This window comes from Cervus canadensis, chromosome 6 (genome assembly GCF_019320065.1).
Source record: "Cervus canadensis isolate Bull #8, Minnesota chromosome 6, ASM1932006v1, whole genome shotgun sequence".
Lineage (NCBI taxonomy): Eukaryota > Metazoa > Chordata > Mammalia > Artiodactyla > Cervidae > Cervus > Cervus canadensis.
The window spans coordinates 40,229,905-40,242,379 of NC_057391.1; the positions used below are offsets into that span (position 1 = coordinate 40,229,905).

Here is a 12,475-nt window from a genome sequence, read left to right on the forward strand (position 1 = left end):
CTGGGCGAAGGTAGAGCAACACATTTCTTAAACTGAAGTGGCTAGGATTCATTTATAGTAGTATTAATAGAAGGTCAGCCTACAACACACATAAGTTATATAACTAGAACAACATTTGGAGAATTAGTGATAGGAGCTCTTATAAATTAGACTTGTATTGCAAGCCCTGAACTTCACTAAGCAAGAAGCTAGTTAACAGGATTCAGTAAAAGGGACTCTCAATGGCAAAAAAAAAAAAAAAAAAAGACAATCTGGTACATGTTATTCTATGACTCCCACACATATCTCCTTGCCCCCATGTAAGCTGCATATATAGTCTTACTTGTTTCATTTTCTCCAATTCATCTTTTAGAAGGAGGTTTTCCTGTTCCACAATGTGAGTCTGTATTTTAACTTCAGAAAGTTCTGCCTCCAAAGAAGACACTAAAGTGGAAGACTAAGAAAAAAAATTAAAAAGTCAAAATAACATACTCATTTAGCCCAGGGAAACTTAATAAGGTCATAAAAGGCAGCATTAAGGGAAAATTAGTACATACTCAATGACACACTGTTTTAAGATCATTTGTCCTTATACTTAACGGAACTAACCAAAACTATCTTTTAAAAAACTTCCCACTAAAATGGTATAAACATGATTTCTTAAGTTTGCATTTGAAGATTCTCCACTGGAAAGTTACTATCTTTCCCTGGGGGGCAGATGCTTTGAGACCATGCAAACTGTGTTTTCCCTTAAGCATCTGCTTATTAATTTTAGGGTCTATCAGTGGATTTTATCGACAACAATTACTATTTTGGTATTTGCCTAATGAAGACTTGCTATTTCCTTCCTTCCTTCTACATTTATTAATTGTTATTCTATTGTAAGGACGATCTGTTATTTCTCTCCCCTTTATTAACCTATTCCATTATAACATATGGACCTATAGATATTCATTTTATTCTCTATTTTATAATTATGCTTATTTTGTGCTATGCTTTATTTTGTTGATCAAATTATTTCAGCTTTGGCCATTAGGAGCTTCTTCAGGTCGTGTCCTGTCCTTTTGACATGCCCCATTTTTTTTCGGGGCACATCTTTCTTTCTGGCACCATGAGATGTTCCAGGCTTATCTTGAATTGACCCTTCACCAGCCTTAGGATCAATCATCTCTCCAAGAAGCCCGGGTTTCTCATATAGGAGAACAGTGTTCAGAAACCAATATTTGGGTGCTCCATTCATATACACACATCTACATTTCTGTATCTGCCTATATAATAAACAAATAATGAGTTTATTCTATTAACTCAAATTCCAATCCAACATCAGAAGGTTCATTTTAGCCTTCTTAGTTTCCCCACTTCCAACCTCCTTGTCCCAAAATGAGAAACTCAGTTCTTACTATCTACAATATATTTATTTGTTCAATTCTGGTATACAGAGAGTAGTTCCAGAATCACTAACATACACCCACATGAGAAACACATTTAGTGACTATTGTAGCATTTATGTACACTTCCTTTTGTCTTAATCTTCCCATGTACAGTCAAAATACTAATTTCTAAATTACTTATTTTCTTCCACATCATGGTTATGTTATCCACTCATAATACTGTTAGGTTCATTTGTTAGCGTTTGTGTTCCATTTAGTTCCCCCCTCCCCTGATCTTTCTTTTCTGGATTGGTTTTGCTTATTTATTTGAGGGGATATGTGAAGAGTATGTGAAACATGACTATGGTACTAAGTATCAGACTATATGAAAAGCTTCCCAAAAGTGTCACTGCCTTCCTCATCCCTGTGATCACATTCCCACTCCTCTCTTGCATTCCTTTCCCATTTGCCCCCTATACGGAAGCATCTCTTTAGTTACCTGGTTTATCATTCCTGTATTTATTTTCCAAAAATTCTGTATTTCTTTTACACAAATACATGTGTATTATCTAATATCCCCTTCTTTATTACATGGTTGGAGACATACTAGAGAGACGCTTAGATATGCTTTTCAGCTTTTCCTTTTTCACCTATTTCTAGTATGTCCTGGAAATAATTTCATATCAAGAGATCTTTCTCATTCATTCTTTTTCTTTTTTTAAAACCTGTATAATACTACTCCATGGTGTGACTCCATCACATTTATCCAACAACTCTATGTGTGGGCGTCTAGGCTGTTTCCAATATTCTGCAGTTACAAACAATGCTGCAATGGATAACCAACCCTGTGCATGTGAATTTTCATATTTTTGGAGAAATATCTTTAGGGTAAATTTCTAGAAGATTGCTAGCATAAAAGTAAGTACATATATACTTTTGTTAGATATTGTCAAATTTCCTTCCAGAAATATAGTACTAGTTTATATCCCACCAGCAATGTATGAAAGTGCCTGTTTTTCCAAACTTTTGCCAACAGAATATGTTGTTATATTTTTAAATTGTTGCCAATCTCACAGGTGAGAAATGTTGCTTTATTTGCATTTCTCTAATTCTGAGTAACTTTGAATATTTTTTCATAGGTTTGAGAGCCATTTTTATCTCTTTTTCTTTGTGTGTGACTATTTTGTTCATGCATTTTTCCCATTTTGCTATCAGATTTTGATCCTAAGTTCTTTGGTTTTTAAGAGTTCTTTACATAGTAGGAATATTAGCCCCACTCTTTGGGGTATGGGATGCAAATATTTTTTCCCCCAGTTTATAAGCTGTCTTTTGACTTTAATTCTGAATGTCTACTGAGTTGTCCAGTCACCACTTATTAAAAAGTCCACCTGTACCCCAGTGACTTGAGAAGCCATCTTTGTTATATACTAAGTTTTCATTTGTATCTGGGTCTAGTTCTAGACTTTCTATTCATCTCTCTACTCATGTGCCAACACTACACTGTTTTAATTATTAGAACTTAAATGTATAAGAAATTAAATATAAGCATTTCTTTTTTTAATTGGGATTTCCTCCAGAAAGGCTAAAGAGTAGCTGTAGACCATACCTGCAATTTACAGTGTTCCAGTTCTTCTTTGAGATTAGACTTTTCTTGTTCCCATTCCTCACATGCACTGTGTCCTGGCTCTTTGTCGTTCTGGCTTAGCATTTCTGCCAGACGTTGATTAAGTTCTTGCAGCTCTTTCTGATTCTGAGAATTCTTTTGGCTAAGCTCCATATTTTCCAAATCCAACTGTTGGTTTTTGGTCTTTAATTCTGAAATCTAATTAAAATTGAAACAAGTGTTTAAAATTTGTTATCCTACTTCTGCTAAAAAAGCTTATTTAGAGATTAGTTCTTTTACCCTCTCTATGTAGATAAAATATATATACACACACACACACATACACATTTAATAGCAGAAACAATACATACTCATTATTACAAAGTCAATTAGACACTCTTGTCCAATCCCACTCAACAGGAATAGCCACTGTTCACAGCTGGATGCATCCCCCTCCAGACTGTTTTCAATGCATATACAAATCCATATGAGGGCTTCTCTGATAGCTGAGTTGGTAAAGAATCTGCCTGCAATGCAGGAGACCTGCATTTTCCCCCAGGAGACCTGGGTTTGATCCCTGGGTTGGGAAGATCCCCTGGAGAGGGGAAAGGCTACCCACTTCAGTATTCTGGCCTGGAGAATTCCATGAACTGTACAGTCCACAGGGTTGCAAAGAGTCGGACATGACTGAGTGACTTTCACTTTCACAGACACATATACACATAGTGTTTTTCTTCTTTAGATCGAAAATTTGCATAATTTCAGATGTTTGGATACTCTGCTTTCTCCACTTATAATATCTTATAGACTCTTATCTTTCCAAATCAGTGCATTCAGAAACTGCCATATGCTATATTTTTATGTGGCTGTGAGGTATTCCATGTAGCAAGACATTCCATACTGCATTTATCCATTCTCATACTGATGAAAAAGCAATCTTTTGGAAAATTCATTTATACACAGTGGCATTTTGTATTTAGCATCTCATTTTTGGAAGTGGGGCTACTGGGTCAGAAGGTATGCATATATATTATTGTTATGATTGACATCCTCAAAATGTGTTCTTCATAGCACTACCAACTTATAGTCCTATCAACAATGTATAAGTATATTCATTTTCTCACTCCCTTTTAATACTAGATGAGATCAATCTTTAATTTTTACTGATCTGATATGCAAAAAAAGGAAACATTTAATTTGCCCTTCCCTAATGAATAATGAGGCTAACTTTCTTTTTATATGTGCTCTTTTTTCTGACTTGACCATTCATATCAATTATCCATTTTCAATTGGGTTTTGCAATTTGTAAGAGTACAAAATATATTCTGGATGTTAACACCTTGTCTATTTCAAATGCTAAAAATACTCTTTTCCCAGGATGTCCTTGTCTTTTGACTGTTTCAGACTGATTCTCAAATGGCCTTTCTTCACACAATTGCACATTGTTGAGATTATACAAATTGGGCATTGAATGGCACACACTATCTAAATTAAATCATAATTCTATGAAAATATACATGGACGAACTAGTATTCTATATCTGTAAAATTCTATTCTTAACCTACTGCTTTTAATCATGCTGAAGAAAGAGGAAGGGGCTAACCTAAATGAAAACCCTATGAGGAGCTGCAGTCATTGAGACAGTATAATACTGGCACAAAAACTGATATATAGACCAATGGAACAAGAGAGAAAGCCCAGAAATAAACCCAAGCACCTATGGCCATCTTATCTTTGAAAAAGGAGTCAAGAATATACAATGGAGAGAAGACAGCCTCTTCAATAAGTGGTGCTGGGAAAACTGGACAGCTACATGTAAAAGAATGAAATTAGAACACTTCCTGACACCATATACAAAAGTACACTCAAAATGGATTAGACTTAAATGTAAGGCCAGAAACTATAAAACTCTGAGAGGAAAACACAGGCAGTATATTCTTTGACATAAATCACAGCAAAATTCTCTCTGACTCACCTCCTAGATTAATGGAAATAAAAACAAAAGTAAATAAATGGGACCGAACAAAACTTAAAAGCCTTTGCACGGCAAAGGAAACTATAAACAAGATGAAAAGACAACCCTCAAAATGGGAGAAAATAATTGCAAATGAAGCAACTGACAAAGGGTTAATCTCCAAAATATATAAGCAACTCATATAGCTTAATATCAGAAAAACAAATCAAAGCAAATCAGAAAGCCCAATCAAAAAATGGGCAGAAGCCCTAAACAGACATTTCTCCAAAAAAGACACACAGATGGCTAATAAACACATGAAAAGATGCTCAACATCACTCATTATTACAAATGCAAATCAAAACGACAATGAGTTATCACCTCACACCAGTCAGAATGGTCATCATCAAAAAATATACAAACAATAAATTCTGGAGAGGATGTAGAGAAAGGGGAACCCTTATGCACTGTTGGTGGGAATATAAACTGATACAGCCATTATGGAACACAGTATGGAGATTCCTTAAAAGACTAAATCTACCATATGACCTAGCAATCCCACTATTGGGCATATACCCTGAGAAAACCACCATTCTCAAAGACACATGTATCCCAATGTTCACTGCAGCACTTTACAATAGCCATGGAAGCAAGCTGGATGTCCACTGACAGATGAGTGGATAAAGAAGCTGCGGTACATTCACACAATGGAATGTAACTCTGACATAAAAAGGAGCAAATCTGAGTCAGTTGTAGCGAGGTGGACGAACCTAGAGCCTCTTATACAGAGTGAAGTCAGAAAGAGAAAAACAAATATTGTGCATTAACACATATATATGGAATCTAGAAAAATGGTACTGATGAACTTAGTAGAGAATGGACTTGTAGACACAGCAGGAGAAGGTGAGGGTGTGATGAATTGAGAAAACAGCACTGACATATATACACTATTATGTGTAAAACAGATAGTTAGTGGGAAGTTGCTAAATACCAGGGACCCAGCCTGGTCCTCTGTGATGACCGAGAGATATGGGATAGCAGGAGGGAAGGGAGGCTCAGGAAGGAAGGGATGTATATGCACATATAAAGTTATGACTGACTCATGTTGCTGTATGTCAAAGCCAACACTAAACTGTACAGCGATTTCCCACCAATTAAAAAAAGAGAATGGACCAAACACATAAGGAATAGAGCTAGTTTTTCATAGGTTTGGTTTAGAGATTATCATCTCCCCATTTCCACTGATTATACGGCTTGGATCACACACCCAGAGTCTAGAAATAATGTATATACATTTTGAAAATAATATTTTCAAAAAATAGAAGCTGAATTTAGAATTAGCATGAGGTAAGTTTCCATTTTGAAACTCAGAATTACAACCTTACCATTATTGTTAAAAAAAAAAAGAAAATTTTAGAATCAGGAAACATTGAGAAATACCTCTTACCTGTTTCTTTAAATTTTCAACCATCTTCTGAACTGCAGCTTTTTCCTGTTGTACAGTTTCTATTTTTTGCCTAAAGGGACAATGAAAATATAACTTAAGAGTTAGGCTTTAAACACTGAAGTACAACAGTTTTAGTCCTTGCAAAAATGCCTTTAGGATATTTAAGTATATATCTTACCACATTTCTTCCTGAGATCCACTTAATTTCCCTAATTTCAGGTTAGAAATGCTGTCTTCTTCATTTAAAGTAGTAATTTCATTTCTCAAAATAGAATTTTCCTCTTGAAGCTTCTCAGATTCATATCTGCAGTACAGAGATTTTTAAAAAATAGTTATAAAAAGGCCATCATCTGGCATCTTTGGAAAACACTTTCTAGTAACTTCCAATTAAACCCATATTCCATACCAGTTAAAAAGAAAAGCCTAAATTAGTAGTCTCTTCGTACTTGGAAATCAAGCTATGACAGACTGACTCATTTCTTTTGGGAAGTAAGAATTTTACTAAAAGACATTAGGGAAGTGTGACTAAAACACTTAAGCACTGAGACAGAAAAAAGACTCAGTACCCATCCTACTTGCTGACTTTCTCATACTGCTTTGAGCAAATGACTCTGTATTTCAGTCTCAAGTCCTGCCTGCTCCTCAAAGACAAAAGCCGTATCACGAAGCTGTATGAGCTTCAGTTTTAAACCCCAAGGTTACCTAGAGAAAGAAAATTCACTACATAAATGAAAGGGACATGTCAAAATATGTACACTAATGGTTACCTTCTAATTTCTTTCATCTCATTATGATTTTTGGAACTAAGAACTGTCTAAAATAAAAAGAGGAAAGACTAAAGCTAGAATTATTTTTTTCCCGTATCATTAAGATATTTCAGACATGATGTAAATTCTACAACTTTTTTGAACCAAATTTGTTAGAAGACTATTGCTATCATATTTTATAAAGTCAAGTGAGCAGTGGTTCAAATTAGTATATTTGTCTCTGTTCTTTCAGCACATTAAAATCTGATAGCTCCTCAAAAAATTGTATGTTCTAAGGTGAATTTCCAATATCTATAGAATATCAGCATGCACTTTAAGTGATGTAAGTGACAAACCATAAGCCATGAAACACATTTTTCCCCATATTAGTATAAGAAGAAAGTTCTTATCTACCAAGTGAGTTAATAATACACAAAAGGCATTCATTCTCATATAACTTGTTTCATCAAAATGAGAAAATAACGTTTAGCCAAAGGAAAAAAGTCTGTCCATCCAAATGAAGTGCTAGAAAAGAGTTAAAGACAACATACAATGATGACACACATGGTTAAATAGTGAACACTCTCCATTATGAACTTTCAGCCCCCAAATGAACAACATTTATTTCCTATAGAGGAAGGAGTGCCTCCTAGGCTGGGTTATTCTACTTGTTAATACAACACAGAAGCAGAAGGGAGTCTAAAGTACTGCTCTCTTTTTGAAGACTAACAGGTTAGTTTCTCTAGGCACAGCAAGCAGCAGAAGTTAGATCTGGTGAGGTGCTCTGTGAGGCTCCATGAAGTGTAGAAGGTACATACATTACCTCAGAAGCTCAACTTTCTGCTGCATCTCACTGCATGTGATTTGCAGGTCATGCATCATTGCCTTCAGCTCTTCCTCCTTTTCTCCTTGAGAAGGTACATCTTTTTGCTTGACTAAAGCAGTGACTCTTTCCCTCAACTTTCTAGTCAGCTCCTGCAGCTTTTTTTTCTCCCGTTCTAACTCCGCGATGGTGGCCTGGTGCTGAAAATGCTTGTCTTGAAGGCCGAGGAGAGCAGTGTTTTCCTCCAGTATAACTCGGTTCTGTGCTCCAGGCTTGTCTCTATGTGTCTGGAGTGTTCCATGTAGCCAGGCAATTTCATGTGCTTTTACTTTCTCTAAGAGCTGTGTATTCTCCTGTTCTAGGTACTGGTTTTCTTGATACAAATGTTCTTCTATAATATGGTGCACACTCATAACATTTGATACATGCTCATCCAGTGTTTGGTTTCGTTCAAAGACCTTTTCATCAGGTCCGACTTCCAGGTTATCCAAATGGGCTTCCCATAAGGAGAAGCAGTCACACTGCAGTGCTGCTCTTTCTCGTAGCTTCTCAATCTTGCCTTGAAGTCTCAAAACCAGAACATGCAGTTCCTCGTTTTCTCTTTTGATCTCATTGTAACTCTTTTCCAGGCTAAGGAATGTGTCAGTCATTTCTTCAACCTTCTTTAGCTCATCCTGTAATCTGAACATTTCTGAAGTGAGCTCTTTGTTACTTTCTAGTGCTTCGTCGTAGCGCGTCTCCATCATCCTCAGCTCTTCCTGAAGACATTCATTTTCTCTGCTGGCATCTTCGTATAACAGTTTATACTTGGGGGAAGCTTCAGGAATTCTTTCAAGCATCTTCAGTTTCTTTTTTAGGACAGAAACATCAAACAGTAGGTCCTGTTTCTTTTCAGACGCTCGATCGCAGTCTGCACGTAAGATCATTAACTGTTCCCGAAGCTGGCCGACCTGGTTCTTCAGGTCCCAGGTTTCAGTTCTGGTCTCCTCACTATTTTCAAGCTCGGAAAAACTCTCTATTGATGCTTCAGACTCCTCTGCTCTGACCTGTCTCTGACCAGAGCTCGCCCCTGTACTTTCGAGGTCACGGACCTCATCACCTTGTAGGTCATTGAGAATACGCTGCGTGGTTCCACCTTCTGCTTGTTTGATTCGGTTTGGCTGTAAAAATGGCTCTGTTTGTTCCACTGAATTTCCAAAGAGCCCAGTAGCTGGTTCATCTAAACAAGAAGACATTATTGACTCTGGTTCTAATTTTTGCAGCCTCTGCTGCAACCTAGAAATTTCAGTTGCCATTTTCACATTTTCCTTCACTGCTCGTTCATGGGCTCTTTGCAGGCTTAAGAGAACATCTCCATTCTCTTCCAACAGCTGTTCTCCTTGCTGAAGCAGGGACATGGCACCATTTTCTTCTGCCTCCTCCCCTCCTATCACCTGACAGCTATTCTGAAGCCTGGAGGGAGGAGGCACTACCTGCTCCATCTCCTTGATTTTATTCTGGAGCCTGGAGATTTCTGTGCTCATCTCAGCCCTCTCTCGATCTGCTTTCTCACAGGTTGCTCTGTGGACACTCTCCATGACCAGAAGCTTGGACATCATTTCCTGCGTCTCCTGGTCATGTTCCCTTTGTAGCCGTTCAAGCCTCTGGCTGACCAGTTGCTCTGAGGTGCCCGCGTGGCACGGGACCTGCTCACGGTCCTTCAGCTCTCTTTCGTGACTGCTCTTCAGCTCAAGTATCTGGTTGGACAGGAGACTTTGCTGACTTTCCGACACATTTCTCAGATCTTCCAGGTCCTGTAGCAGCTGCTCTCTCTCAACAACCATACTATTCAAATGCTCCTTGTATGTTTTCTCCAGCATCTCTCTCTCCTGGGTGAGGACCAAAGAGGTTGCTTTCTCCCTCTGCAGAGTCTCTTTGAGCTGCTCCTGGGCTTCCGCACATTCCTGGGTGAGCTCGTCCTTCTCGAACTCCCACTGGGACCTCTCCTCGCATTGCTGGTCCAGGAGCTCCTTCAGCTGTTGGCGGTAGTGCGCCTCCAGACTCCGCAGGGCGTGTTCATATCTCTCAGTGACTTTCTGACAGTCAGCCTGAAACTGGGCTTCTATCTGAGAGGTTCTTCTATTACACTCAGTTTCCATTTTTTCCCTAAATGTGGTCAACATACAGCATTACTGAAACTGTCATCAACTCTAGAAGCAAACAAAAAACATTTTCCCATGCATAGAAGCAGCCAAGCAAACAATTTAAATATTTTCTAAAAAATGGTCTTCACTTATTTCTATACTCAGAAGGGATCTCATTTCTGAGCACCAACACTGGCAGCCAGAATTAATTTAAAAGACTCACTTACCTCTCTCTGCATTTAAAAAGAATATTTAGAAACCAAATTCTCTGGCACACGCCCAGATATTTATGGAGTTTTAGCCAAAAACTTACAGAGCTTTCTCATTAAATGTTCAAATACATATTACCCTAAACCCTAAATGGGAAATACATAAAATTCTTTCATTTTAATTATGTATACCCTGGTGCCTCAGATGGTAAAGAAATCTGACTGCAATGTAGGAGATCCAGGTTTGATCCCTGGGTTAGGAAGATCCCTGGGAGAAGGAAATGGTAACCCACTCCAGTATTCTTGCCTGGGGAATTCCATGGATAGAGGAGCCTGACAGGCTACAGTCTGTGGGGTCACAAAGAGTCGGACAAGACTGAGTGACTCTCTGTCTGTCTATATGTAGTTATATAAACCATACATATATGTTTTGCTTTCTATTTAATGAAGTACCACCAAGTTAAAGTATGAAGCACCAAAGCCCTCAAAAGCACCTGAGGTTTCACATGAGAAAAGTAAGCACAAAACAGTGTTTCATAACTCTGGGAGGAAATGTAACTTTGCCCAGAATCTAATAACTTATAAAAGGCCTTTCTAAGAAAACAACAGGACTAAACAAAAAAGAAATCACATTTGTGATAATCTCATCCTCATCTGGTACCTTAAAAAGTACATGTCTGATAAAAAAACTTTCCTCTTAAAAAAAAAAAGTTTCAATAATCCCAAGGTAGGCTTATATCTAAACAAGGACAAAACAAGTTGAAAAACTAAAAAAAGAATTCTAGTCAGTAAGTGGGCTCTTACACCCTCTGATTTTTCAAAGTCTCCTTTACTGACTGGGACTTGCGGTGCCCCTGAGGACTGGTGTCCTCTCCTCTACTTTCCCCACTTTCTTACCTTCCCTCATGTAGTTCCCTTTGGTGTTTTTCCAAGAGCTCTTTTTGCAATTCCTCTTTCTCAAGAATGTGTTTCTCCACCAGGCTTTTCAGCTGCTCCTGGTGAGCTTGTTCTAGTTTCTGAGTCAAGCCCCTCACCTTCTCCTCTGTCCAGGCGCCATTTTGAACAAGTTTTTCCCTCTCTCTGTTAAAGCCTTCCTCCACCTGCTCCAGCCTAGCCCTGAGGGCCATCTCATGTTCCAGCCGCAGCTCCTCCTGCACGTGAGTCTTTTCCTCAGCCCACTTCATCTGCAGCTGTTTTTTCTCCTCCTCATGTCTGCAGATAGCCAAGTGTTGTGCCTCCTTGAGTACTTCTGTCTGGCCCTGAAGTTCTGCAATTTTATTTTTAAGGTCACTTATTTGTTCTTCTAAGATGTGTACTTCATTCTCACACTTGAGCTTCATATTCTCCTGCTCCTTTTCAAAGGCAACTTTGGTTTCATCTAGCTGCTTTTCATAATAGTTCACCTAAAGCCAGAAAGTGAAACCACCACAGTGTTATTCAAGTCAAAGCCATGGAAAGGCGATGGGGCAGTAAAGACTTTTTTCTTACAAGACATTTCTCAGTTTTCCTATTTTTGTTTTAAAGTAACAATTCAAAACACATTAAATATTTTTTAGTCAGGCATGGTTTGATTTCCTTTGTAAATTGGTTGAATGTTATTAGTTTCTAAACAACTCTGTTAAAACTAACTAGACCTTCACATAGACACTGTATTTCTTCACAGGCATCCTTTCCAACTGCAAACTGAAAGTCTTAACATAGATAATTATATTCAAGTATTTATTTAACACCTGTCAGGTACTCTGCAGGCCTCATGGGAAGACAAGTTGGATAAGGCATTGCTCCCTCTCTAGACATGGTTATGACAAATATAAAGAAAGTGTACTACCAGTCAGAATAAAATATATAAGAACATGTATAGGAAAAATAACTACAATGTAACCAGGGGACTCCAAGGAGGTGAAAATCATGTTTGGTTGGGAGAATTCAGGAATATAAGAGGTAGCATTTAATGTAAACTCTGAAGGTTAAGTAGACTTTCAAGAGGTAGAAAGAAATAATAACATAGCATGTAATAGCATGAGCAAAAGAGGACAGTTTGATGAAGAGCAGCAAACTACCTGGTTTGGCTGGAAGATAAAGTAACTCAAAGGAATGATAAAAGAGAAGACTGGAAATATAACCTAAAGCAACATGTAAATGGTTTTGAAAACCAAGATTCAGAACTTGTACCTAATTTAGGAGGTAATGCTATATCAAAGGACTTTTTTAAGTTTTTTTT

General features: G+C 37.8%; 1 protein-coding gene across 5 annotated transcripts in view; it reads right to left on the minus strand.

Moving 5' to 3' along the window:
• Window positions 1-12,475, minus strand: part of NIN (ninein) — a 100,673-nt gene that overhangs the window by 23,418 nt on the left and 64,780 nt on the right. For all 5 annotated transcript variants that reach the window (XM_043471649.1, XM_043471647.1, XM_043471648.1 and 2 more), the window contains exons 17-22: window positions 11,152-11,657; window positions 7,923-10,067; window positions 6,532-6,657; window positions 6,354-6,423; window positions 2,956-3,171; window positions 323-436 (exon numbers count right to left, since the gene is read on the minus strand). In XM_043471649.1, the coding sequence (XP_043327584.1) occupies window positions 323-436; window positions 2,956-3,171; window positions 6,354-6,423; window positions 6,532-6,657; window positions 7,923-10,067; window positions 11,152-11,657 (3,177 nt within the window). The remainder of the gene's footprint in view (window positions 1-322; window positions 437-2,955; window positions 3,172-6,353; window positions 6,424-6,531; window positions 6,658-7,922; window positions 10,068-11,151; window positions 11,658-12,475) is intronic.